General features: G+C 34.0%; 1 protein-coding gene across 1 annotated transcript; it reads left to right on the forward strand.

Moving 5' to 3' along the window:
• The first annotated feature begins 1,662 nt into the window (after nucleotides 1–1,662).
• Nucleotides 1,663–10,320, forward strand: LOC138304678 (organic cation transporter protein-like). The gene is made up of 10 exons (XM_069244885.1): nucleotides 1,663–2,234; nucleotides 3,141–3,326; nucleotides 3,733–3,946; nucleotides 4,298–4,401; nucleotides 4,757–4,911; nucleotides 5,200–5,368; nucleotides 7,314–7,538; nucleotides 7,779–8,005; nucleotides 8,966–9,147; nucleotides 9,724–10,320. The coding sequence occupies exons 2-10, from the start codon at nucleotides 3,184–3,186 to the stop codon at nucleotides 9,928–9,930; spliced, it is 1,626 nt and encodes a 541-aa protein (XP_069100986.1). The 5' UTR covers nucleotides 1,663–2,234; nucleotides 3,141–3,183; the 3' UTR covers nucleotides 9,931–10,320.
• The last annotated feature ends 11,821 nt before the right edge of the window (nucleotides 10,321–22,141 follow it).

The raw sequence follows: 22,141 nt of genomic DNA on the forward strand, positions 1-22,141 counted from the left end.
AAATAATAATTATACAGCTGTTTAGATCTTGATTCGTTGTCCAAGTTCTGAATGAGGTTAATACCTGAATATGAGAAACAATACGCATTCAGTATAACAGTAATACGATACAGAAATATGCATTTATCAATTAAGAATTAAATTGAACTCTTTGTACATCAAAATGATTTACCCTTTATAAAGAAATCAGATACTATACTGAAGACATTGGTTTTTTACATATTGCATTTGGGGAAGTATGGATTAGATAACGCAAAGTCTGTTCACTTATTATATATATCATTATTATATGGCTATTATATATCAGAAGTTATTTTGTCTTTAAAAATAAATGAACAAGCGATCATCTATTTACAATACTGATATGAAAAATAACAAATTACAAACTTGAACATGACATTGGAACAACTAGAAGAAAACTCATTTACACAATATTTATAAAATATATTTGACCCACGAAGAATGTTTTGACAGACCACTGTTTGCATTGGCAACGTCTATTTTCTATTTTGATTTTAATACTGTATACTTCCGGCATGTAGTGAAATCCAAAACTGATCCATTTGTTTTTTTCAATGTTAATGTATCCAAGTCAAATCTGATTTCCATCCTAATTCAAACTTGAATCTTACTTTAGGTTCTGAAGTCTAGTTGATGTTAATGCAGCGTCTCTGTGCCTGCTGGGAACCTGTACAAAGTGGAGATAACACTGGGTGGCCAGGTGTTTACTTTGAGTGACCGAAGAGTAAATAAACTTACATTAACTACGTACAAATTGTTTGTTCGTAAACAAACCAACGCTAATAACACATGGTATGAGTAGAATCTTACTACAATGATCAAAGGAAAGGCATTGCATACTATAAACGTGACATACTTGTGATCATCTTGAAAAGAATGTATCATATATTATTTCGAATTCGTGAAATAATTTCCTTGAAGCCTTTTGATTTCTAATTCCTTTCCCAAACTTCATATGTCATTTAATTGACAAGTACAGAGAATTTTAAAGAAAAGTTCAATATAAAACTTTTTTTTACAAAAGTCACAGATTGTCACTTTAAATAAACTTCAAACCTGATTTCCAATTCAGATACGACTATTTTATGTGTTGTATGTACTTATATCGATATATGATTAGTACTTTTAACTTCATATAGAAATTAATGTTGATAAATAAATATTTTAGCATATGATGCTTGTTTACAAGCATGTAAAAGTAAACTAGTACATTAATTAATACTTACTAATTATTCAATTTGTCATTTGAATAAATCTAAAAAAATAGATTGATTTTAAATAAAAAAATAAAGACCAGCTTACTCCTGTTTAAAGCTCAAGATCAGTGGATTGATGACAGAAATAGTTCGACAACTTGTTGCTGACAGTACAAGTCAAACCTCAATGTAATAAATGTAAAATAATGAAAATAACTTGCAAAAGAGGAAAGCACAGCAAAGTAACCTTGCTCATGGAATGTCTTGATCAGTCATGTGGTCATGTTTCAATGAGGCTTTGAAAAGGTAAAGAACTAGGTGGACTTCCTCCTCGTATCCGATTTATAGGATAGGTGAGTTTACTGACGGAATCAGTATCTTATATTGCACAACTTATAACAAACAATAGATATTATTTTATGTACTTGTACATGTATATCCATTCAGAAATATTGTTATATGTCTTGTAAGTTTTGCTCTATGTTTCAACTTATAATTACACGGGGTTAAATGAATTCTACTGATAATATTCTGCGTTAGTGTATGACCTACGTTATGCACCATTGCACACGTTAATGTATTCTGTATCATTATACTTATTCTTTGGTCATTAATCTGATGTTAACACCACACCATTATAAATTCAACTTCATTACTTTCGTACATCCATGCAAAAGGGATCGATAGCAAAACATACATGTACATAATACACAGTAGATCAAAACAACAACTTAAACATTTGTAAAGCCAGCTTTCCTCAGTTCAAATGACTTTTTAACAAAATGGCCTAAAGTTTTAGATCATTCGATTAAAGACATAGTTACTAAATTTTGGTATGAAAGCCTTTCCCATGGACGCTCATATACGACTAGCTGATCACGAATTCCGGCTGAATCAGGACGACTTGGTATGTTTTTAATTATCTACGTTGGCCTACACAACAATACCTATCTAGGCGTGGACCTAATACACAGTGTATTATTGTTTATTCTGTCCCATCACTGACGCCTATAACAGGTATGTATTACAACTTATAACAAATTACTGATAATATTCTTATGATACATAGAGATGAACTAATATAGTACTTGACCTAAATTAAGTTTTCTACAATGATAATGAACGGTTTTGTGACGAGACTTTGTATAATAGAGAGAACTAACATGGCTTGACTATAAATCTATAGACGGAGGTTATATGTCTAGATAATAGATGGTTTACAGCAAACCTCCGTATAATGGATAAGGGAAACATGAGATAAGGTTAGCAAGGTAATGTGTATTGAAATCCTGACTATACTGTAGGTATGTGAATCTCTTAACAACTAGTCAGTTACTTTTTTGTTCGTGTTTAATGATTGAAGAAATCTTTGAAATATACAATATACATAAAAATGTTTTTGAAATGAATGTATGTCTGTATTTCTAATGGTTATACACACATCCTGGAAATGCATAACTGAATACTTAATGTATATGAATATTAAGTTATTTAAATTAACATTTATTGACTATATTCTTTAAATTGGACTCGAAAGTATTATATATACACATTGTTAAATCACTACCTCAAACATTGTGTATACTTCATCAAATGAGTGATAAGTAAGAAACTGAAATCGTGTATTCAGACAGCCATTTTCCAAGTAAGTCAATTCATTGTGTTCGCTTGCCTATGCTGCATGTACCATGAAAGCATTAAGGCACTACTAAAACATTTCTTTTACATAAATCGTTCTTTTGGAAATATAAAGTACGCTATCATAATGTTACTTTATATTCATAAAATAATATTCCTATACACTGTGCGACACTATTAAATTCGTAAAAAAAATAAAATTCACCAATCGATATTCACATATTGATTTGAAAACGCTGTTTACCATCAGGGTCCATTCAACACGACTATTTCATGTTTTCACAGATGGCTGGTTGTGAGATCTTATTGTAGATATAATGATGTTATCATGAGGTTTGACGATATCCTCAAAGCTGTTGGAGAGTTTGGCCCGTATCAAAGATGGATATTTATATTGATATGTCTACCTATAATCTTCATAGGTATATCGGATGTAAACAACGCGTTGCTACTATATTCTCCTAAACACAGGTGAGTCGATTTAAAGTTAGTTACAGGTGTGGTTAACATACATATATGCTACTAAATACTTATCTTTGGTATTGAAATATAAGTTTCTGGATCCAGTGTTTGTGTGACCATGAAACACAAACAATTATATCGTGTAAAGTGTATCACTCTATCACAATACCACAGGTGTATCCGACAATAAAACCTTATACCACACGCATAATAATGAATATCATACCTTCGTACTATTTCTCCTTGGTTTACCAAGTCCATACATACCCTTGTTTTATATCCGAATCAACACACAGCATATAAAGAACTTCAAGAAAAAATAATATATGTTAGGTTTCTATAAAATCTTTCAGATCTATGAATAGGATGTATTTATTTCTTCTGTACCTTCCTAAGTATGTTATTTATATAACAGGTGTACAACACATATTGTGTACAATACCACTCGGAGTTATACAGAAGATTCAACACAACCTTCCGGAAACCTTACTGAGGGGTTTACGCTAAATACAGATAACGACGCCTGCTTCAGACAAGTCATTAACTCGTCAGATCAAAAATCTCTGAAACAACCATGCAGAACTTGGACATACGATCAATCTGTATTTATAGAAACATTCGTGACAGAGGTATTCTCAATAAAAATTATTCAGCAATTATCTTTTCATTTACGCAACAAAGCTTAATAATCGTCTGTAATTATGCAAAATGGAAACCTGTCACTTTATTATATTACATATACCAGGTTTTACATAATATTTAATCATGATATAAATTATGATTCATTAAAAAATGATAAAATATATAATTTATTTGTTTAATTGATTTGTTAATTTAAAATGCAGGACCAAAAAAACCATATATTAAATTCATAGAGAAAGCTGAGAATTCTAACAGTGATTTCTAAATTTCTTTTGGTTTTCATTACTCAGTAATTTAGTTTGTTATAATCACTGCATTGACCATATTTCACTTGCCAGCATAACCTTGTTTGTGACGATGCAAATATCAAAACATACATACAGATTCTCATGTACTCTGGGGCACTGATAGGATCACTAACGCAAGGTTACTTCGCTGACAGGTAGGAATAATCGAAATTTCTCCGACATAAATCTTTTAGCTAATTAAATCAAATAATTTAACCACTCTTTCCTTTGTATTGAGCTGTTGATATAACTTCAAAAAATGGTAAAACAATGACCGAGTGATGATTAAGTTCTCTCAAATTTTAACAATAATCCGTCACATCTTATTGCAATTTCAAGGCCCATACCGGTATGCTTATTAATTACCATAGGCCCGTGTTAATTCCATATCCTTATTCCTACAAAACATCACACGCCCTAAAGGTAATAGATGTTTAAAAGGAACTAAATCAAAATGGCCATCACCCATTTAAACAAATCAATAATTGTTTGATTTTATATATTTTTTAGATTAGGTCGACAACGGATGATGTGTTGCAGTCTTGCGATCGTATTCGCTTCTGGACTTGCATCTGCATGGTCACCAAATTATTTCGTATTTGCTTTGTTAAGGTTTATCCAGATCCTAGCTTCACGAGGTGTATATATATCGTCATTTATTCTAGGTTTGTAATATTGAGATTGCTATTCTGCATGACCTTGATTAATGTGTCAGTATCATCAATATTTCATTATTCTTCTAACGCTTGCTTCTGTATGAGGATAAAACCTAATCAGCTTATGACATACACTATTTAGTTGCATTTAGAAATTGTCAAAAATCTTCATAAAATGTTTCATTTCTCTACTCAATGTTCCTGACACAATTTTCACAGTGTATCTTTAACTTCTATGAAGAAAAATATAATTCGTTGTTTGTATAATATGCCATATATATCTATGTTCCATTTCAGCAATTGAAATTGTTGGACCTTCAAAACGTCAGTGGTCTGGTTTTCTATTCAACTATTCGTATTCTGCTGGTATAGGTATTCTGGCCGGGATAGGGTATGGTCTGCGGCATTGGAAGTACATTCAGATAGCGTGTACAGGGCCAATGGTACTGTTTGTTGTATATTGGTGGTATGTATGGCTCTATCAATGTCATGTAATCTATCAAATTATGATAGGTCTTGTCCTATGTCCAATCCAATTGTCGTCTTTGATCTTATTCGCTGACGTTTTAAGCCATTAAACTTTCAGGGGGACGCTTACTTCCTTAGACCATTACTTGTTTTATAAATGTCCAGGATGTTTATTGCAGTCAATTACATAACTGATGTCAAAGGATTTCTTTATACTGGCAAGAATTCCAATATATTCGTATCTGTTTATAGTGGTGTTTAAGACGACTAAATAAGTAATGTCCCTTTATCTCCTCTGCTCTTTCTTACTTTACCCTGTGCTGGTAATCTCCTGCAAATTACTGACGAAAATCACGTAGTGCAGAGGAATATGAAAATGATTTTACGTTAAGAAGATAAGCTGAAAACTGTACTATTTGTGTGAGAGGGTTCAGCAACATGCCCCGTTTAGGTCGAGTGCTGTTCCCTCATACACATATAGTACAGTTTTCGGACCCATTCACACATATAGTACAGTTTTAGGACCCATTCACACATATAGTACAGTTTTAGGACCCATTCACACATACAGTACAGTTTTAGGACCCATTCACACATATAGTACAGTTTTAGGACCCATTCACACATATAGTACAGTTTGAGGTTAAGCTCTAACTTAAAACACAGTTCCTTTCGTGTTAATAAAACCCTACTATACAAAACATTCATCACTTATAAACCAAGTAGGTAGCATATTCTGAAAATAACAACAATGTGCATTCATCCATTCTATTCAGCACACGTCATACCAGTAACAGGTAAAACATGCACATTTTCACTCATGAGTTTATGTGTGCAGTCAACCATATCAATGCATTCATTACATATAACCCTTGTGAACCTAAAATAACTAAAGTCACCCTTCTATAACGAATATTATTCATTTCTAAAATGTCTTCCGAGGATGGACATAGCCTTGCTCTACCAGGACAAAGTCTTTACTGGTGTTCACATGATAAGTGATACACTGTATCTAGAAACTGAAAGGAATTTACAATGTTTGATTTAGTGATTTCTTGCATATCTGACAAATCAAAATAAAAAAAAATGATCGGGAAATACATGTAAATAGGGTAAAACAAACATCAAACTTGCCAAAATAAAGTATTTAAAACAAATTGTATGTTAAAGCATGATATGTCAGTGTAATGGGCCATGAATAAAAAAGAGAAATAAAAAAGAGAAAAGTCCTAAAGATATTAGTATAGTACAAGAAATTCGATACAGGATATTTATTTGGGTGTTGGTAAACTAAGCAACATGTGGGTTGATTAACCCTAACAAAGAGTTTATGAATACGAAAAGTATGCCCATTGGATTTATAGGAATATATTGAACTATTCTAATAGAGGTAGCTGGAAGGAGCTTACATAATGTTAGAGTGAAAGTGGAAAAAATGTTGAAATCCAAATGGCAAAAGATCACCCAATGTTGTAATTATGTACGTGCAACATGGAACACGCTCGTGTGCATGATTTGCTGCAGAAGAAGTGACAGTGTACATTCAGCCCTAAAAGAATATTACCATTGACAAACAGTGCAGGATGCATTTAAAAAGTTAAAGTTCAAAGATGGAATTAATACATTCAGCTTGAAATTCTGAATATTGTCAATATTGTATATGAATGATGTGTGTATGTTGTTCAAGATACATACATGTTTTTTATAAAGTGTTCTTCTGGAATCGCTTATGCCTTGACACTTCGAGCTGTGCTCAGTATTCACCTATAGCTAACTGGTTTATAAGTGAATGTCCAAAAATGATCTCATGTAAACCGGGCAGCGGTCCAAAATCTTAATATAAACCGGCTACAGGTCACTTATAGACCAGTTATGGGTACACCCTGTACATTCCATGAAAAATATCACAAAAAGAACATAAGGATTTGCGCTATTTATTTCAGGATAATTCCAGAGTCTCCTCGCTGGCTTATAAGTCAAGGAAAGAAAGACCAGGCCAGGAAAACTGTAGTAAAGATGGCTCAATCAAATAAATGTTTGAATTGTGTGCCTCCAGTTGCTGATTTTTACGAAAAGACAGAAAAACATGACAGGAAAAAACACAGCATCCTTCATTATTTCAAACAGCGCTCACTTCTCTTTCAGTCCTTGGTAATATTTTTCAACAGGTAAGTGAATGTGAACAAAGTTTACCTGTTCTGATTGGAGGTCAATTATGTTCTTAATGGATATTTTAAAAAATACGATCTCTATCTATTTAATGGGTTATAAATTACCTTCATGGTAGCCTCTTGTATCTCCCCTTTTTGTGCATTTGAATTTACAATATATCATCATGTATTATTTCATTAGTGAATTAGTGTACTATGTATCATTTATATGATAATATTTTAGTATTTCTTATATAGTTTCCTGGTTTTCCATTGCTTCTTCGGTTTCACACTGAATACCGGAAACTTAGCAGGGAATTTCTACCTGAACATCCTGTTGTCCGGTTTGGCTGACTTTCCCGGCTTTACCATACCTCTTCTGACGGTCAGTAGGCTGGGCCGGAAGAAACTGTACATACTAGGTATGGTAGTGGGTGGGCTGTCACTCCTCGGTAGTGGAACAGTATTCGTCATAGTCACTGGAGGTAAGTAATATATAGATATTAGTCTCTCCAAGAGAAAATACTGACTTTGTAATATCATCATGGGCCTAGTTTAAAATGATAAAAACAGGACAAAGGAAGGGGGTATCACCTTGGGCCATTGTACGGTAAATCAGAGATAGGTTGCTTCCTGGTTCACTGCATAATTTTAAAAGCCGACCATATATGAGTTTATTTGAGTGTAGATATGTCATAGAAAACAGCTGCTTTTGAGTGACAGGAAAGTGTTTCTGAAAAAGAAATCACATGGCTTATTATTTTGATATGAAACAAAATCCAATAATTTGATCTAGTTAGCCACGATAATTAAAATTCCAGATTTAGTCGCCTTTATACAGTATGCAGCAGGCACGGTTCTAACATTCTACTTGCATTTAAGATATTGCTTGAGATTCCTTTCATGCAAAAGGTTTTAAACATGGAAAATCCAACAAATGAAATAATTAAATATGACTTAGTTTTATACCCGTCACCAAACATATCGGACCTCAGAATGTAATCTTCATGAAAATGTTTTAAAACGTTTAAGTTCTAAGATAAAACAAATGCTTAAGTAGGTCACTATGACCTATTTTTTCATTTTTTTTTCTCTTTTTTTATATACTAAAATAGTCACTAAACCTTGAGTATGACTTGTCTCTAGGTATGCCTGGTTCCAGTTTCAAACAATATAATATAATAAGATAATTCAGCTGAGAAATTCTTACCATCAAGTAAGTGTCTGGTGGCCAATCTAACATTATCAATATCGTGTACATATACATGCTATACATAAACTCTGTTACATATAGAGCTAGCTAGGTAGTCAGTAACTTTAGGCATATAAGATGTATATCAAATGGTTTGTTAAACCATTATTTCTTGTACATTATAGTCAAATTCAAATAACATATCAATATTGTTACTTCTTTATTTTTTATATGCGTGTTAAATTGGTTTCAGATTTGAAGATAGCGTCGATAATATTAGCGATGATAGGGAAGACTGGCATGGCAGTAGGCTTCTGTGTTATATACATCTGGTCGGCCGAACTCTTCCCGACAGTGGTTCGAAGCTCTGGCATGGGCATTATTACATCTATGGGGAATTTAGGCTACATGACAGTCCCAGCAGTTACCAGATTGGTATGTTGACATTTTTCATTGTGCTCTTAACTTTCAGTCCGAACCCTCTGTGTAGTTTTTAGTAGACACCAGTTTAGTATTTTGCGACCTCTTGTTAGTGAGGGTGTGTGTGTGTGTGTGTGTTTGGGGGGGGGGGGGGGCTTGATAAATTGTAGCGTACAGTTATATCTGTTTTCTAAGATACATTATAAGTGACCAGATATTACTACCAGAGGTCGTAGTTAACCACTTCGAGGTCACAAAATACAAAACAGAGGCTGTAGCGTACCATACCGAGTCGCAACACAACACTAAATCAAGGATATCTCTATTTTCTAAGCCTAGGCAATGGAATACTAGACCGGGTTCATGGATTTTAACGAAAGTCAGTGCGCATACATGGACTTATCAAACACATTATTTAATACATATCTACATACAAAATAAAACAAAATCAGTAATGTGATATATACATGTATTTGATTTTGAAAACTGCAAGATTTTATGGTTAATAGTTACTGATCGGGGCAATGTGGCGGCTTTCTATGTGTATATTGAAATAAAAATATCTTCATTTTTTATTATTTTTATTACCAGGCAGCGCTGGTTCCGGGACGAGTTGGACGTGCCATACCTCTTTTTGTACTTGGCTCTCTCTGCCTTATTGCAGCACTAACGACGCTGATCTTACCGGAAACACAAAAAGTTTATCTTCCGGAAACACTTGGTCATGCCAAGGCATTGAAGAGAGGAAATCAAATCAATAAAGAAAAACTACATGATAAACGCATTACTTTAACCTAATTGAATTCATTTGAAGCTTGCAAAATGAACTTACATTTATTTTCGTTCAGGAGGATACAGTTGCTATTGCTAATATTTTATCACATTAAATCTTTAAATGATGTTTTTTAATTATTAGTAACGATTAACAAATATATGGGTTTACTAAAATAAACTGGAAGCGGTTAATGATAAAAGCACATTCAGATTCATCATCTATGTCTTATTTCTCCATAACACCAAAATGTACACAAGTTTTTCTTTATAATTTATTTTTGTTATACCAAATTGATTGGTAGATTCAAATGCAACGTTATATGAGGCGTTGTCATTTTTTACGCTCTAGGCAAATAACATGATGTTGAAAACAATGAAAATGCTTTTTAAAAACAAGAAATAAATTATATTTTTTAGTTTAAGTTGTTCAGTGATGATGCATTTTGAGCCCAATATGAGTGGTTTTCATCATAAAAAATTCAAATTGATACATCATTATATATGTATCCTTTCAGTTTCACCCTCAAACCCCATTCCTCAATCCAACCATTTATTAGCAGGAATTCAAAAAGGTTTCACCTCGTAAATATTATTTCTAAAGATGGAGAAGCAGTAGATCTTGAGAAAGCCTCAGCTGTACTTTTACTGTTCCAAAAACACAGCATAATATTCTTAGAATTTGAGCATGTGTAACTACTACCAAAAGTTTATAAAAGGTTATTCTATAATATCGCCACCACTTAGAAACCTTCTCATAACGACAAGCTCATTAATTTACCAGACAAGTGCCAAAAGTCATTATTTAGTAAAGACGCGTCTTCTTTCAGCCTCTTTTGGCTTACTCATATATAAACGAAGATGGGTCAATAGGCTATATTCGTAGTTAATTGGATGAGGAAATTAGGTACCATTTAAACTTTAAATGACAGTGTCACAGAATATAGGACTCAAATGTCAGTTTTATAAGACTCATATGTGGATATGAAGGATAGGGATATTCTACCCAAGGGTCACAAACTGTAGTAAAACCCGAGTCTTGCCAAGGATTCTGCAACATTTGGTGATCCCGAGTGTAGAATATCCTTATCCTTCATATCCACTTACGAAAGAGTATTTTTCTTTCATACCTCGACGTGTAATTGCAATGTTACAACTATAACATCCCGCCATTTTTAAAATAAATTCGAAGAAATCCACGACTGGAAACCTAATTTCAATATATGAAAAATTACGTGATATTTTCAAAACAAATTCCGTTTTTTGCATCTTTTGTAGTATAACCAGTCAAGTTTGTGAAAAATGTTAAAATTTTACCGAGGAAATAGAATTATTTCAGTATTACATCCGTAGGTATGAAAGAAAATAGTATGTATAGTGAAAGCGAAGATAAGAGTTTATGAAGAAAACGTAGATGCTAAACTAGATATCATTGATTAAGATAAGTAATCAACAAATTGCCCAGAGCTCCATGATATATCTGTATACTTGGATAGTTGATAGACAATCAAAAGACTAGGGAAGTATCAATAAATGCATTAACAATGTATTGTTTCATTGGTACCAAAGGCGTGCACATCGTTTGCAAGACAACGACAAATGCGTTCAACAAATAGTATTACGTTATTCTTGTCTATGATGCATTGTTGTGGTATCATGACATCCGAACAGATGAAACTCATCTAGTTACAAAACCTAAACGTACATTAAACAGAGCTTTTATTGGAAAAGTATGCACCATGATGTAGACGATTATATCGCTCATGCCAAAAGTGACAAAGCAATAAGGTGAATAGCCAAGCTCGACTACCTCATTTGACTCCATTTGCCAGAATCAGGTGACACATGATAACGTTAACAGATGGATATATCAGGCCCACTCACAGAAACTAAGGAAGATTATAAACATATCATTTCATCTGTAAGTATTTTATCCAGTGGACAGAAACTAATCATTCGAAAACCAAAAGAAACCACAGAAATAGCTGATGTTTTATATGAACAGATCTTTACTCGGTATGGTGCCCAAAAATTCTGTTGTCTGGTGGAGTCAAAATGTATGCTTTAGTTGGTCAATGTTGTTTGTGATAAAAAATAACTATGACCCCAACGACCCTAGCGGTATCCACATTAACAAAAAGGGCGCAGAGGCCCTCCTCAACACCATCATGAAGCACCTGACATACAGTGAGGATGGAGATCGCCCAGATGATGGGGAGGAGCGGTCGCGAAACAAGAAGCGCTTTCTCTGCAGTCAGTCAACGCCACCTTCTGAGAGACCTTCATCCAAAGCGTTTCGCCTTGAAACTGATACATGTTCACAATAAATAACATAAACTTTTGTTTGAGACAGCGAACTGTATGTAAAGTTCGGTCACATAATGATAAGTCGTTTCTCCCCTCTTACTTTTGTCACTATTTCCTGGCTGTTGTTAACTAATTTTCTCCCATTCAATGTCGGACAAGATCAAGAACCAAGATCTAAACTCAACATCACCACGTTAATCTACTTGGAATATGAATAATAAGCACAGTTTACATTTAGCAAGTTTAAATACTAATGGATTAAGAAATACAAAGAAAAGAGAAAGATTATATAACTGGATAATGAATCAAAAGTATGACATAATATGTCTACAAGAAACACACTGCACTAATGAAGACATCGATGCATGGAGTAATGATTGGAAAGGTCATGGAGGGTGTGGAAGTTTATGGAATAATGGGACTAATAATTCAAGGGGGGTGGCAGTACTTTGGAAAATAAATACTGATATCACATCATTACAGGAATATTACTGGGACCAACAAGGTAGAATATTGGCCTGTACCTTAGAATGTGAAAGTAAAAGTTATGATATTTTCAATATATACTGTTCAAACAAAGGCACATAAAGGAAAGATTTCATAAGAATTATACCAAGAGCGTTTAGACATTCAAATGAAAAAAATAATTATGGGTGATTTTAGTTGTGTCATTGACAAAAATGTAGATAGATTACCTCGACCGCTCATTGCTGATATTGGTAGCAAAGAACTTAAATCATTTATGTCACAACATAATCTGTAAGACATATGGTGTGAGATAAACCCAAACACTATAAGATACACATTTCAAAGAGGTAAATCGAAATCCAGAATTGATTTGATATTAATTGAAGATACATTAAACCTAAATATTTTCATTAGAAAATTAAACACTGTCCATACAAAAAAAATAGGCTATCAGATGAGGAACGCAATTTTATTGACCGACCTGTAGAACAAAACGAAATTGAAAAAGCAATTAAAACTCTTAGGAGAAATAAAATACTGGGAGAAGATGGGTTAATCAGTGAATTCTATCAGATATATATTGGGATGTAATAAAAATGAATTCATCTTATTGATTAAAAAGATACTTGACAACAACAAACTCACAAAAACTCAAAACAAAGGAATCATTAAATTATTATTTAAAAAGGGTGATCGGGAAGACATAAAGAACTGGCGACCTATTTCATTACTTAATGTTGATTAAAAAATTATTGCTAAAATATCAGCTAACAGACTAAAACCAGTTCCTAAAAAACTAATTCACCCCGATCAATTTGGTTTTGTTCCGGGAAGAAATATAATGGAAGCAAATAGAATGATTCAAGATATTATAGAATATTCAGATATGGAAAATCAAAATGACTCAATTATTTTTTTAGATCAGCAAAAGGCATTTGATAGAATGGAATGAGAATGGGTTATGCATTGCTTGAAAAAAAAAAATTTGGGAACACTTTTTGTGGATGGATATATATGCTTCTAATAAATTAGAAAACTTGCATTGAAACAAATGGATTTATTTCAAAATATTTCGATATTTCAAGATCTGCGCGACAGGGCTGCCCAATCGCCCCGCTCTTGTATATAATTCAAGCTGAGCCTCTTGCCTGTGCAATTAGAGCCAATCAAAATATAAAAGGTGTTAAGCTACCAAGCCATGAAAATAGAGAAGCAAAAATTACCATGTTTGCAGATGATACACAACTTTATAATGAAAATGACCAATCCATCACACATGCCTTTGAAATTTTGAAATTATATGAAACTACGAAAAAATTGAAGGTTTATACATGTGGGCTTCCAGAAATAAAAATCCAACTTTTGACTTGATTAAATGGACTAAAACAAATGTCAAAACTCTGGGAGTCCATCACGGGTATGATATTGAAGATGATAAAATATGGAGAACAAAAATTACAAAATTTGAAAATTTTATACATATCTGGAAGACAAGAAATCTTACATTCAAAGGAAAAATACTTATTATCAAAACCTTTATAATATCTACGATTGGATATGAAATTGAAGCTCGAGGAATTCCCCAGAAATATGTACAAGAATTGAACAGCCTCCTTTGTGGGATGGGAAAACACATCTATTAGATAGAAAGATATGTTGTAGTAATATAGCGTATGGAGGAATGGGAATGATAGACATTGAAACCTTCATACAGTGTAAACGGTTAAAAACAATTTTCAAAATACTCCATACAAATATGGATAAATGGAGTATTATTGGTAAACATTTTTTAAGAAAATTGGACGAGTTTGGATATGAATACTTTCTGTGCTCCTGCTCAGATCTAAAAGGCATAATCAATGAACAAACATTTTCTAAATTTTATTTAAATTGTCTAAAGGCATGGTCCAAATTTTTAAGTCAAGTACAAATCTGGTTTACAGTAAAACTGATGTACTTTACTAAAATCTCTTTGGTAATATTCATATTCAATATCAGGGTAAACCGCTTTACTTCACTTCTTTTGTGTGTTTGTGCGTGTGCGTGTGTGTGTGTGTGTGTGTACTGACACTCTCTATCACTCTAATTACTGTACAATTAGAGATTATGCCAGAATATAGAAGTTATAAATAGTAGCGAGTACAAAAGTACAATTATCTAAGTTGATAGTTAAACTCCCTGTTACAATATAGGACTTGTCTTTTTATAAAGAAACAACAAAGTGATAACTAAGATGCAATAGCAGCAATCGCGACAACAGAATAAAGATAATAGTAACTCTGTATATTTTGTTAGTATTTTATAGAAATTGATCAATATGCATCAATTTCTCTATGACAAGATTTCAACCCAAATATCTTGTAATAGATATACAAGAGAACACTAGTCTCTTGTATTAACACATGTAATTATCTACAATTATTTATGGAAATTGAGCAATGCATCAATTTCCCTATTACAATTATTTATGGAAATTGAGCAAGATTACAAGATTCACAATTCCAAATATCTTGTAATAGAAATTGACGGTCCCTTGAACTTCGATACATCGAGGTTTGACTGTACTCAAGGCTTTTAAACCACTGTGTTTATAATGAACAAAAGTATTTACAGAAATTGATCAAGTAATCAATTTCACTATTACAAGATTAACTATATCTTCTAATAGAAGTACAAGAGTACACTAGACTCTTGTATTATCCTATTCAAATATTATAGAATTTAAGACTCATTTATAGAAATTGATCAAGTAATAATCAATTTCACTATTACAAGATTAACTATATATTGTAATAGAAATACAAGAGTACACTAGACTCTTGTATTATCCTAAGTACAATTTATAGAATTTAAGACTAATTTATAGAAATTGATCAAGTAATAATCAATTTTACTATTACAAGATTAACTATATCTTGTAATAGAGATACAAGAGTACACTAGACTCTTGTACCTCAGTACAAATTATTTATTGAAATTGATCAAGTTATCAATTCCTCTATTACAAGATTCATCTCTAAATATCTTGTAATAATCCCTATTGAACAATAGACGATTTGTATTATAAGTTATGCCAACTTTCCTTTAATCTATATAAAGGAGATAACTCCTGTAGGCCTATCTACTAATGTGTCATAATGAGAACCAAAATGGCGCAAGAATACGTATCCGATGCCGGGAGGAGACGTTAAAAATCACAGTAATCGCTCCGCCTTATATACCCCTCGGGCGTCCACATTTCCATATATGTAAAAAGTGGAGGCAATGTGGAGGCAAAGTGGAGGCCCTCCAGACTGTTTACAACAATAACAGTCGTACATTACCGACGTCACAATATAGTGCCAAAAATGAAAGCACAAAGAAAATGTTATACATAGCGTAAACCAACTGTTTATCGACTGAAAAATGTTCTGTAAATACACAAAATATAGTTACAAGTATCTGATTCCGTTTCCGAGTCGTATTTAAAAATGTACACAAAAACCAGCCGGAACGTCAGCGTCAACAGTTTCACCGTTGCAGTAAAACTGCTTGGACCAAATATGTCTTAAATCGACCGTTGTACGCCACAAGTACGTATTAAACACATACATTTTGATGAATAGTATTGTTATTGTCTTAACGATCACTGAATTAATCATAAGATTGATCATGGAGCTTACATAGACAAAATACCTAATTCAAATTCTGACCGCCTGCTTAGTCACGATCCTATATGGCGGCTATCGTAGCCAGTGACACACTACTTGCCAACAAAATATTTCACACACAATCTATTATCACATACATTTACCATCTGATAGCATGGTCAGTTAGATAAAACATTGCCATTTGCCATGTACTGCTAATAATATACAATTCAACCGTTATCACACGTTCATTCCATGTAAACACACCAGGGGTACAGTTCAGTAACATAAACATTTGAGATCAGCTGACTGACGATCAGCTGTTGTGTGAACATTCGTTACAGTATGTATGTATGTATGGTATGTATGGTATGTATGTATGTATGTATGTATGGTATGTATGTATGTATGTATGTATGTATGTATGTATGGTATGTATGTATGTATGTATGTATGTATGTATGTATGTATGTATGTATGTATGTATGTATGTATATTTGTCTTTGTCTACATGTATGCACGCTTATGTACGTATTTATACTGCATGAATCGGTATTTTTTTTTTTTTTTTTTGAAAATAAAAAGAATAAAAGAAAAATGCTCACAAAATTTGATATCCTCAACTCTGAGTGGAAAAAAATGTTGTTTGTGATGTTTTCTCTTAATCACCACCACACAAGCTCACGTAATTATAAAAGCAATATCCAGTGAGAACTACCAACTTTGGGTGTCGTTGTTACCAGGAATCATGACGACATTTTTATGTTACCGTCAACGCAGTCTACTAAGTACTCGCCATTTTATTTATCGTCTGGTAGAGAAATTAACATGTTTTTAATATTGCTCTAATGTCTAAAGACATCAATGTTTCGATTTGGAAATTAGCATATTGAAGAGATAATCACAATAACACACAAATCTCCAAAGAAAACATAAATACGGCACAACAAAAACGTAAACACAAAAGCGAACTCCGTGATAAGGTGTTGTGAAGGTACCTCACAAGGCTTTGACCTGAACTTCGCGGCAAACAAACTGGTCCTTTTGTTTTGTTTACCAAACAATACATATAAAAATCATGCGGTATTCAGATGACAAACACAGACTGATGCGAACAAAATCTTACGCAATCCAACATTGAGACCTAACTCAAAAACACAACCCGACCCACCTTTACAAGAAAACCCAAAAATACAAATTCTCAAAATCAAATCATCAAAATGATAACATCACTAACAACCACGACTCCAATAAGGACCAGTCGTCTCCAATCGCAAAAAGTTTTAAGAAAGAAAATTCTTATTGTTTGGACATTCGTAAATTCCAAAAAGTGCTATACAAGGATACGCGAACTGATGGATAACCCAAGGTTACTGACATCATCACTTAATCAAAGTTAAACTACCAGGTTACTGACATCGACACTTTATCAAAGTTAAACTACCAGGTTACTGACATCGACACTTTCTCAATGTTAAACTACAAGGTAATTGACATCGACACTTTATCAATGTTAAACTACCAGGTTACTGACATCGACACTTTATCAAGGTTAAACTACCAGGTTACTGACATCGACACTTTCTCAATGTTAAACTACAAGGTAATTGACATCGACACTTTATCAAGGTTAAACTACCAGGTTACTGACATCATCACTTAAACAAGTTTAAACTACCAGTTCACTGACATCGACACTTTATCAAGGTTAAACTACCAGGTTACTGACATCGACACTTTATCAATGTTAAACTACCAGGTTACTGACATCGACACTTTATCAAGGTTAAACTACCAGGTTACTGACATCGACACTTTATCAATGTTAAACTACCAGGTTACTGACATCGACACTTTATCAAGGTTAAACTACCAGGTTACTGACATCGACACTTTATCTGGGTTAAACTACCAGGTTACTGACATCGACACTTTATCAAGGTTAAACTACCAGGTTACTGACATCGACACTTTATCAGGGTTAAACTATCAGGTTACTGACATCGACACTTTATCAAGGTTAAACTACCAGGTTACTGACATCGACACTTTATCAAGGTTAAACTACCAGGTTACTGACATCGACACTTTATCAAGGTTAAACTACCAGGTTACTGACATCGACACTTTATCAAGGTTAAACTATCAGGTTACTGACATCGACACTTTATCAAGGTTAAACTACCAGGTTACTGACATCGACACTTTATCACACTCCAGGTTACTGACATCGACACTTTATCAAGGTTAAACTACCAGGTTACTGACATCGACACTTTATCAAGGTTAAATTACCAGGTTACTGACATCGACACTTTATCAAGGTTAAACTACCAGGTTACTGACATCGACACTTTATCAAGGTTAAACTACCAGGTTACTGACATTGACACTTTATCTGGGTTAAACTACCAGGTTACTGACATCGACACTTTATCAAGGTTAAACTGCCAGGTTACTGACATCGACACTTTATCAAGGTTAAACTACCAGGTTACTGACATCGACACTTTATCAAGGTTAAACTACCAGGTTACTGACATCGACACTTTATCAAGGTTAAACTACCAGGTTACTGACATCGACACTTTATCAAGGTTAAACTACCAGGTTACTGACATCGACACTTTAGAAGGGTTGAACTTTAAGGTTACTGACATCGACACTTTATCAAGGTTAAACAACCAGGTTACTGACATCGACACTTTATCAAGGTTAAACTACCAGGTTACTGACATCGACACTTTTATCAAGGTTAAACTACCAGGTTACTTACATCGACACTTTATCAGGGTTAAAACTACCAGGTTACTTACATCGACACTTTATCAGGGTTAACCTGTTCCAGGTTACTGACATGACACTTTATCAAGGTGAAACTACCAGGTTACTTACATCGACACTTTATCAAGGTTAAACTACCAGGTTACTGACATCGACACTTTATCAAGGTTAAATTCCAGGTTACTGATATCGACACTTTATCAAGGTAAAACTACCAGATAACTAACACCGACACTTTATCAAGGTTAAACTACCAGGTTACTGACATCGACACTTTATCAAGGTTAAACTACCAGGTTACTGACATCGAACTTTATCAAGGTTAAACTACCAGGTTACTGACATCGACACTTTATCAAGGTTAAACTACCAGGTTACTGACATCGACACTTTATCAAGGTTAAACTACCAGGTTACTGACATCGACACTTTATCAAGGTTAAACTACCAGGTTACTGACATCGACACTTTATCAAGGTTAAACTACCAGGTTACTGACATCGATACTTTATCAAGGTTAAACTACCAGGTAACTGACATCGACACTTTATCAAGGTTAAAATTTACCAGGTTACTTACATCGACACTTTATCAAGGTTAAACTACCAGGTTACTTACATCGACACTTTATCAAGGTTAAACTACCAGGTTACTGACATCGATACTTTATCAAGGTTAAACTACCAGGTTACTGACATCGACACTTTATCAAGGTTAAACTACCAGGTTACTGACATCGACACTTTATCAAGGTTAAACTACCAGGTTACTGACATCGACACTTTATCAAGGTTAAACTACCAGGTTACTGACATCGACACTTTATCAGGGTTAAACTACCAGGTTACTGACATCGACACTTTATCAAGGTTAAACTACCAGGTTACTGACATCGACACTTTATCAAGGTTAAACTACCAGGTTACTGACATCGACACTTTATCAGGGTTAAACTACCAGGTTACTGACATTGACACTTTATCAAGGTTAAACTACCAGGTTACTGACATCGACACTTTATCAGGGTTAATTTCCCAGGTTACTGACATCGACACTTTATCAAGGTTAAACTACCAGGTTACTGACATCGACACTTTATCAAGGTTAAACTACCAGGTTACTGACATCGACACTTTATCAGGGTTAAACTACCAGGTTACTGACATCGACACTTTATCAAGGTTAAAACATACCAGGTTACTGACATCGACACTTTATCAAGGTTAAACTACCAGGTTACTGACATCGACACTTTATCAGGGTTAAACTACCAGGTTACTGACATCGACACTTTATCAGGGATAAACTACCAGTTTACTGATATCGACACTTTATCAGGGTTAAACTACCAGTTTACTGATATTCGACACTTTATCAAGGATTAAAACTTCCAGGTTACTGACATCGACACTTTATCAAGGGTTAAACTACCAGGTTACTGACATCGACACTTTATCAAGGTTAAACTACCAGGTTACTGATATCGACACTTTATCAGGGTTAAACTACCAGGTTACTGACATCGACACTTTATCAAGGTTAAACTACCAGGTTACTGACATCGACACTTTATCAGGGTTAAACTACCAGGTTACTGACATCGACACTTTATCAAGGTTAAACTACCAGGTTACTGACATCGACACTTTATCAAGGTTAAACTACCAGGTTACTGACATCGACACTTTATCAAGGTTAAACTACCAGGTTACTGACATCGACACTTTATCAAGGTTAAACTACCAGGTTACTGACACCGACACTTTATCAGGATTAAACTACCAGGTTACTGACATCGACACTTTATCAGGGTTAAACTACCAGGTTACTGACATCGACACTTTATCAAGGTTAAACTACCAGGTTACTGACATCGATACTTTATAAAGGTTAAACTACCAGGTTACTGACATCGACACTTTATCAAGGTTAAACTACCAGGTTACTGACATCGACACTTTATCAAGGTTAAACTACCAGGTTACTGACATCGACACTTTATCAAGGTTAAACTACCAGGTTACTGACATCGATACTTTATCAAGGTTAAACTACCAGGTTTACTGACATCGACACTTTATCAAGGTTAAAATACCAGGTTACTGACATCGACACTTTATCAAGGTTAAACTACCAGGTTACTGACATCGACACTTTATCAGGGTTAATTTTCCAGGTTACTTACATCGACACTTTATCAAATTTTAACTACCAGGTTACTTACATCGATACTTTATCAGGGTTAATTTTCCAGGTTACTGACATCGACACTTTATCAAGGTTAAACTACCAGGTTACTGACATCGACACTTTATCAAGGTTAAACTACCAGGTTACTGACATCGACACTTTATCAGGGTTAATGTTCCAGGTTACTGACATCGACACTTTATCAAGGTGAAACTACCAGGTTACTTACATCGACACTTTATCAGGGTTAATTTTTCCAGGTTACTGACATCGACACTTTATCAAGGTTAAAATACCAGGTTACTGACATCGACACTTTATCAAGGTTAAACTACCAGGTTACTGACATCGACACTTTATCAGGGTTAAACTACCAGGTTACTGACATCGACACTTTATCAAGGTTAAACTACCAGGTTACTGACATCGACACTTTATCAAGGTTAAACTACCAGGTTACTGACATCGACACTTTATCAGGGTTAATTTTCCAGGTTACTGACATCGACACTTTATCAAGGTTAAACTACCAGGTTACTGACATCGACACTTTATCAGGGTTAAACTTCCAGGTTACTGACATCGAACACTTTATCAAGGTTAAACTACCAGGTTACTGACATCGACACTTTATCAAGGTTAAACTACCAGGTTACTGACATCGACACTTTATCAAGGTTAAACTACCAGGTTACTGACATCGACACTTTATCAAGGTTAAACTACCAGGTTACTGACATCGACACTTTATCAAGGTTTAAACTACCAGGTTACTGACATCGACACTTTATCAAGGTTAAACTACCAGGTTACTGACAACGACACTTTATCAAGGTTAAACTACCAGGTTACTGACATCG

The sequence above is a fragment of the Argopecten irradians genome, chromosome 1, assembly GCF_041381155.1.
Source record: "Argopecten irradians isolate NY chromosome 1, Ai_NY, whole genome shotgun sequence".
Classification (NCBI taxonomy): Eukaryota; Metazoa; Mollusca; class Bivalvia; order Pectinida; family Pectinidae; genus Argopecten; species Argopecten irradians.

What these genes read in the sequence shown, in the direction of transcription:
- LOC138304678 (XM_069244885.1), top strand. Translation starts at nt 3,184, where the DNA reads ATGAGGTTTGACGATATCCTCAAAGCTGTTGGAGAGTTTGGCCCGTAT. An exon ending in CAAGGTTACTTCGCTGACAG is followed by an intron (nt 4,402 to 4,756) that starts GTAGGAATAATC and finishes TATATTTTTTAG; the next exon opens with ATTAGGTCGACAACGGATGA. An exon ending in ATTCGTCATAGTCACTGGAG is followed by an intron (nt 8,006 to 8,965) that starts GTAAGTAATATA and finishes AATTGGTTTCAG; the next exon opens with ATTTGAAGATAGCGTCGATA.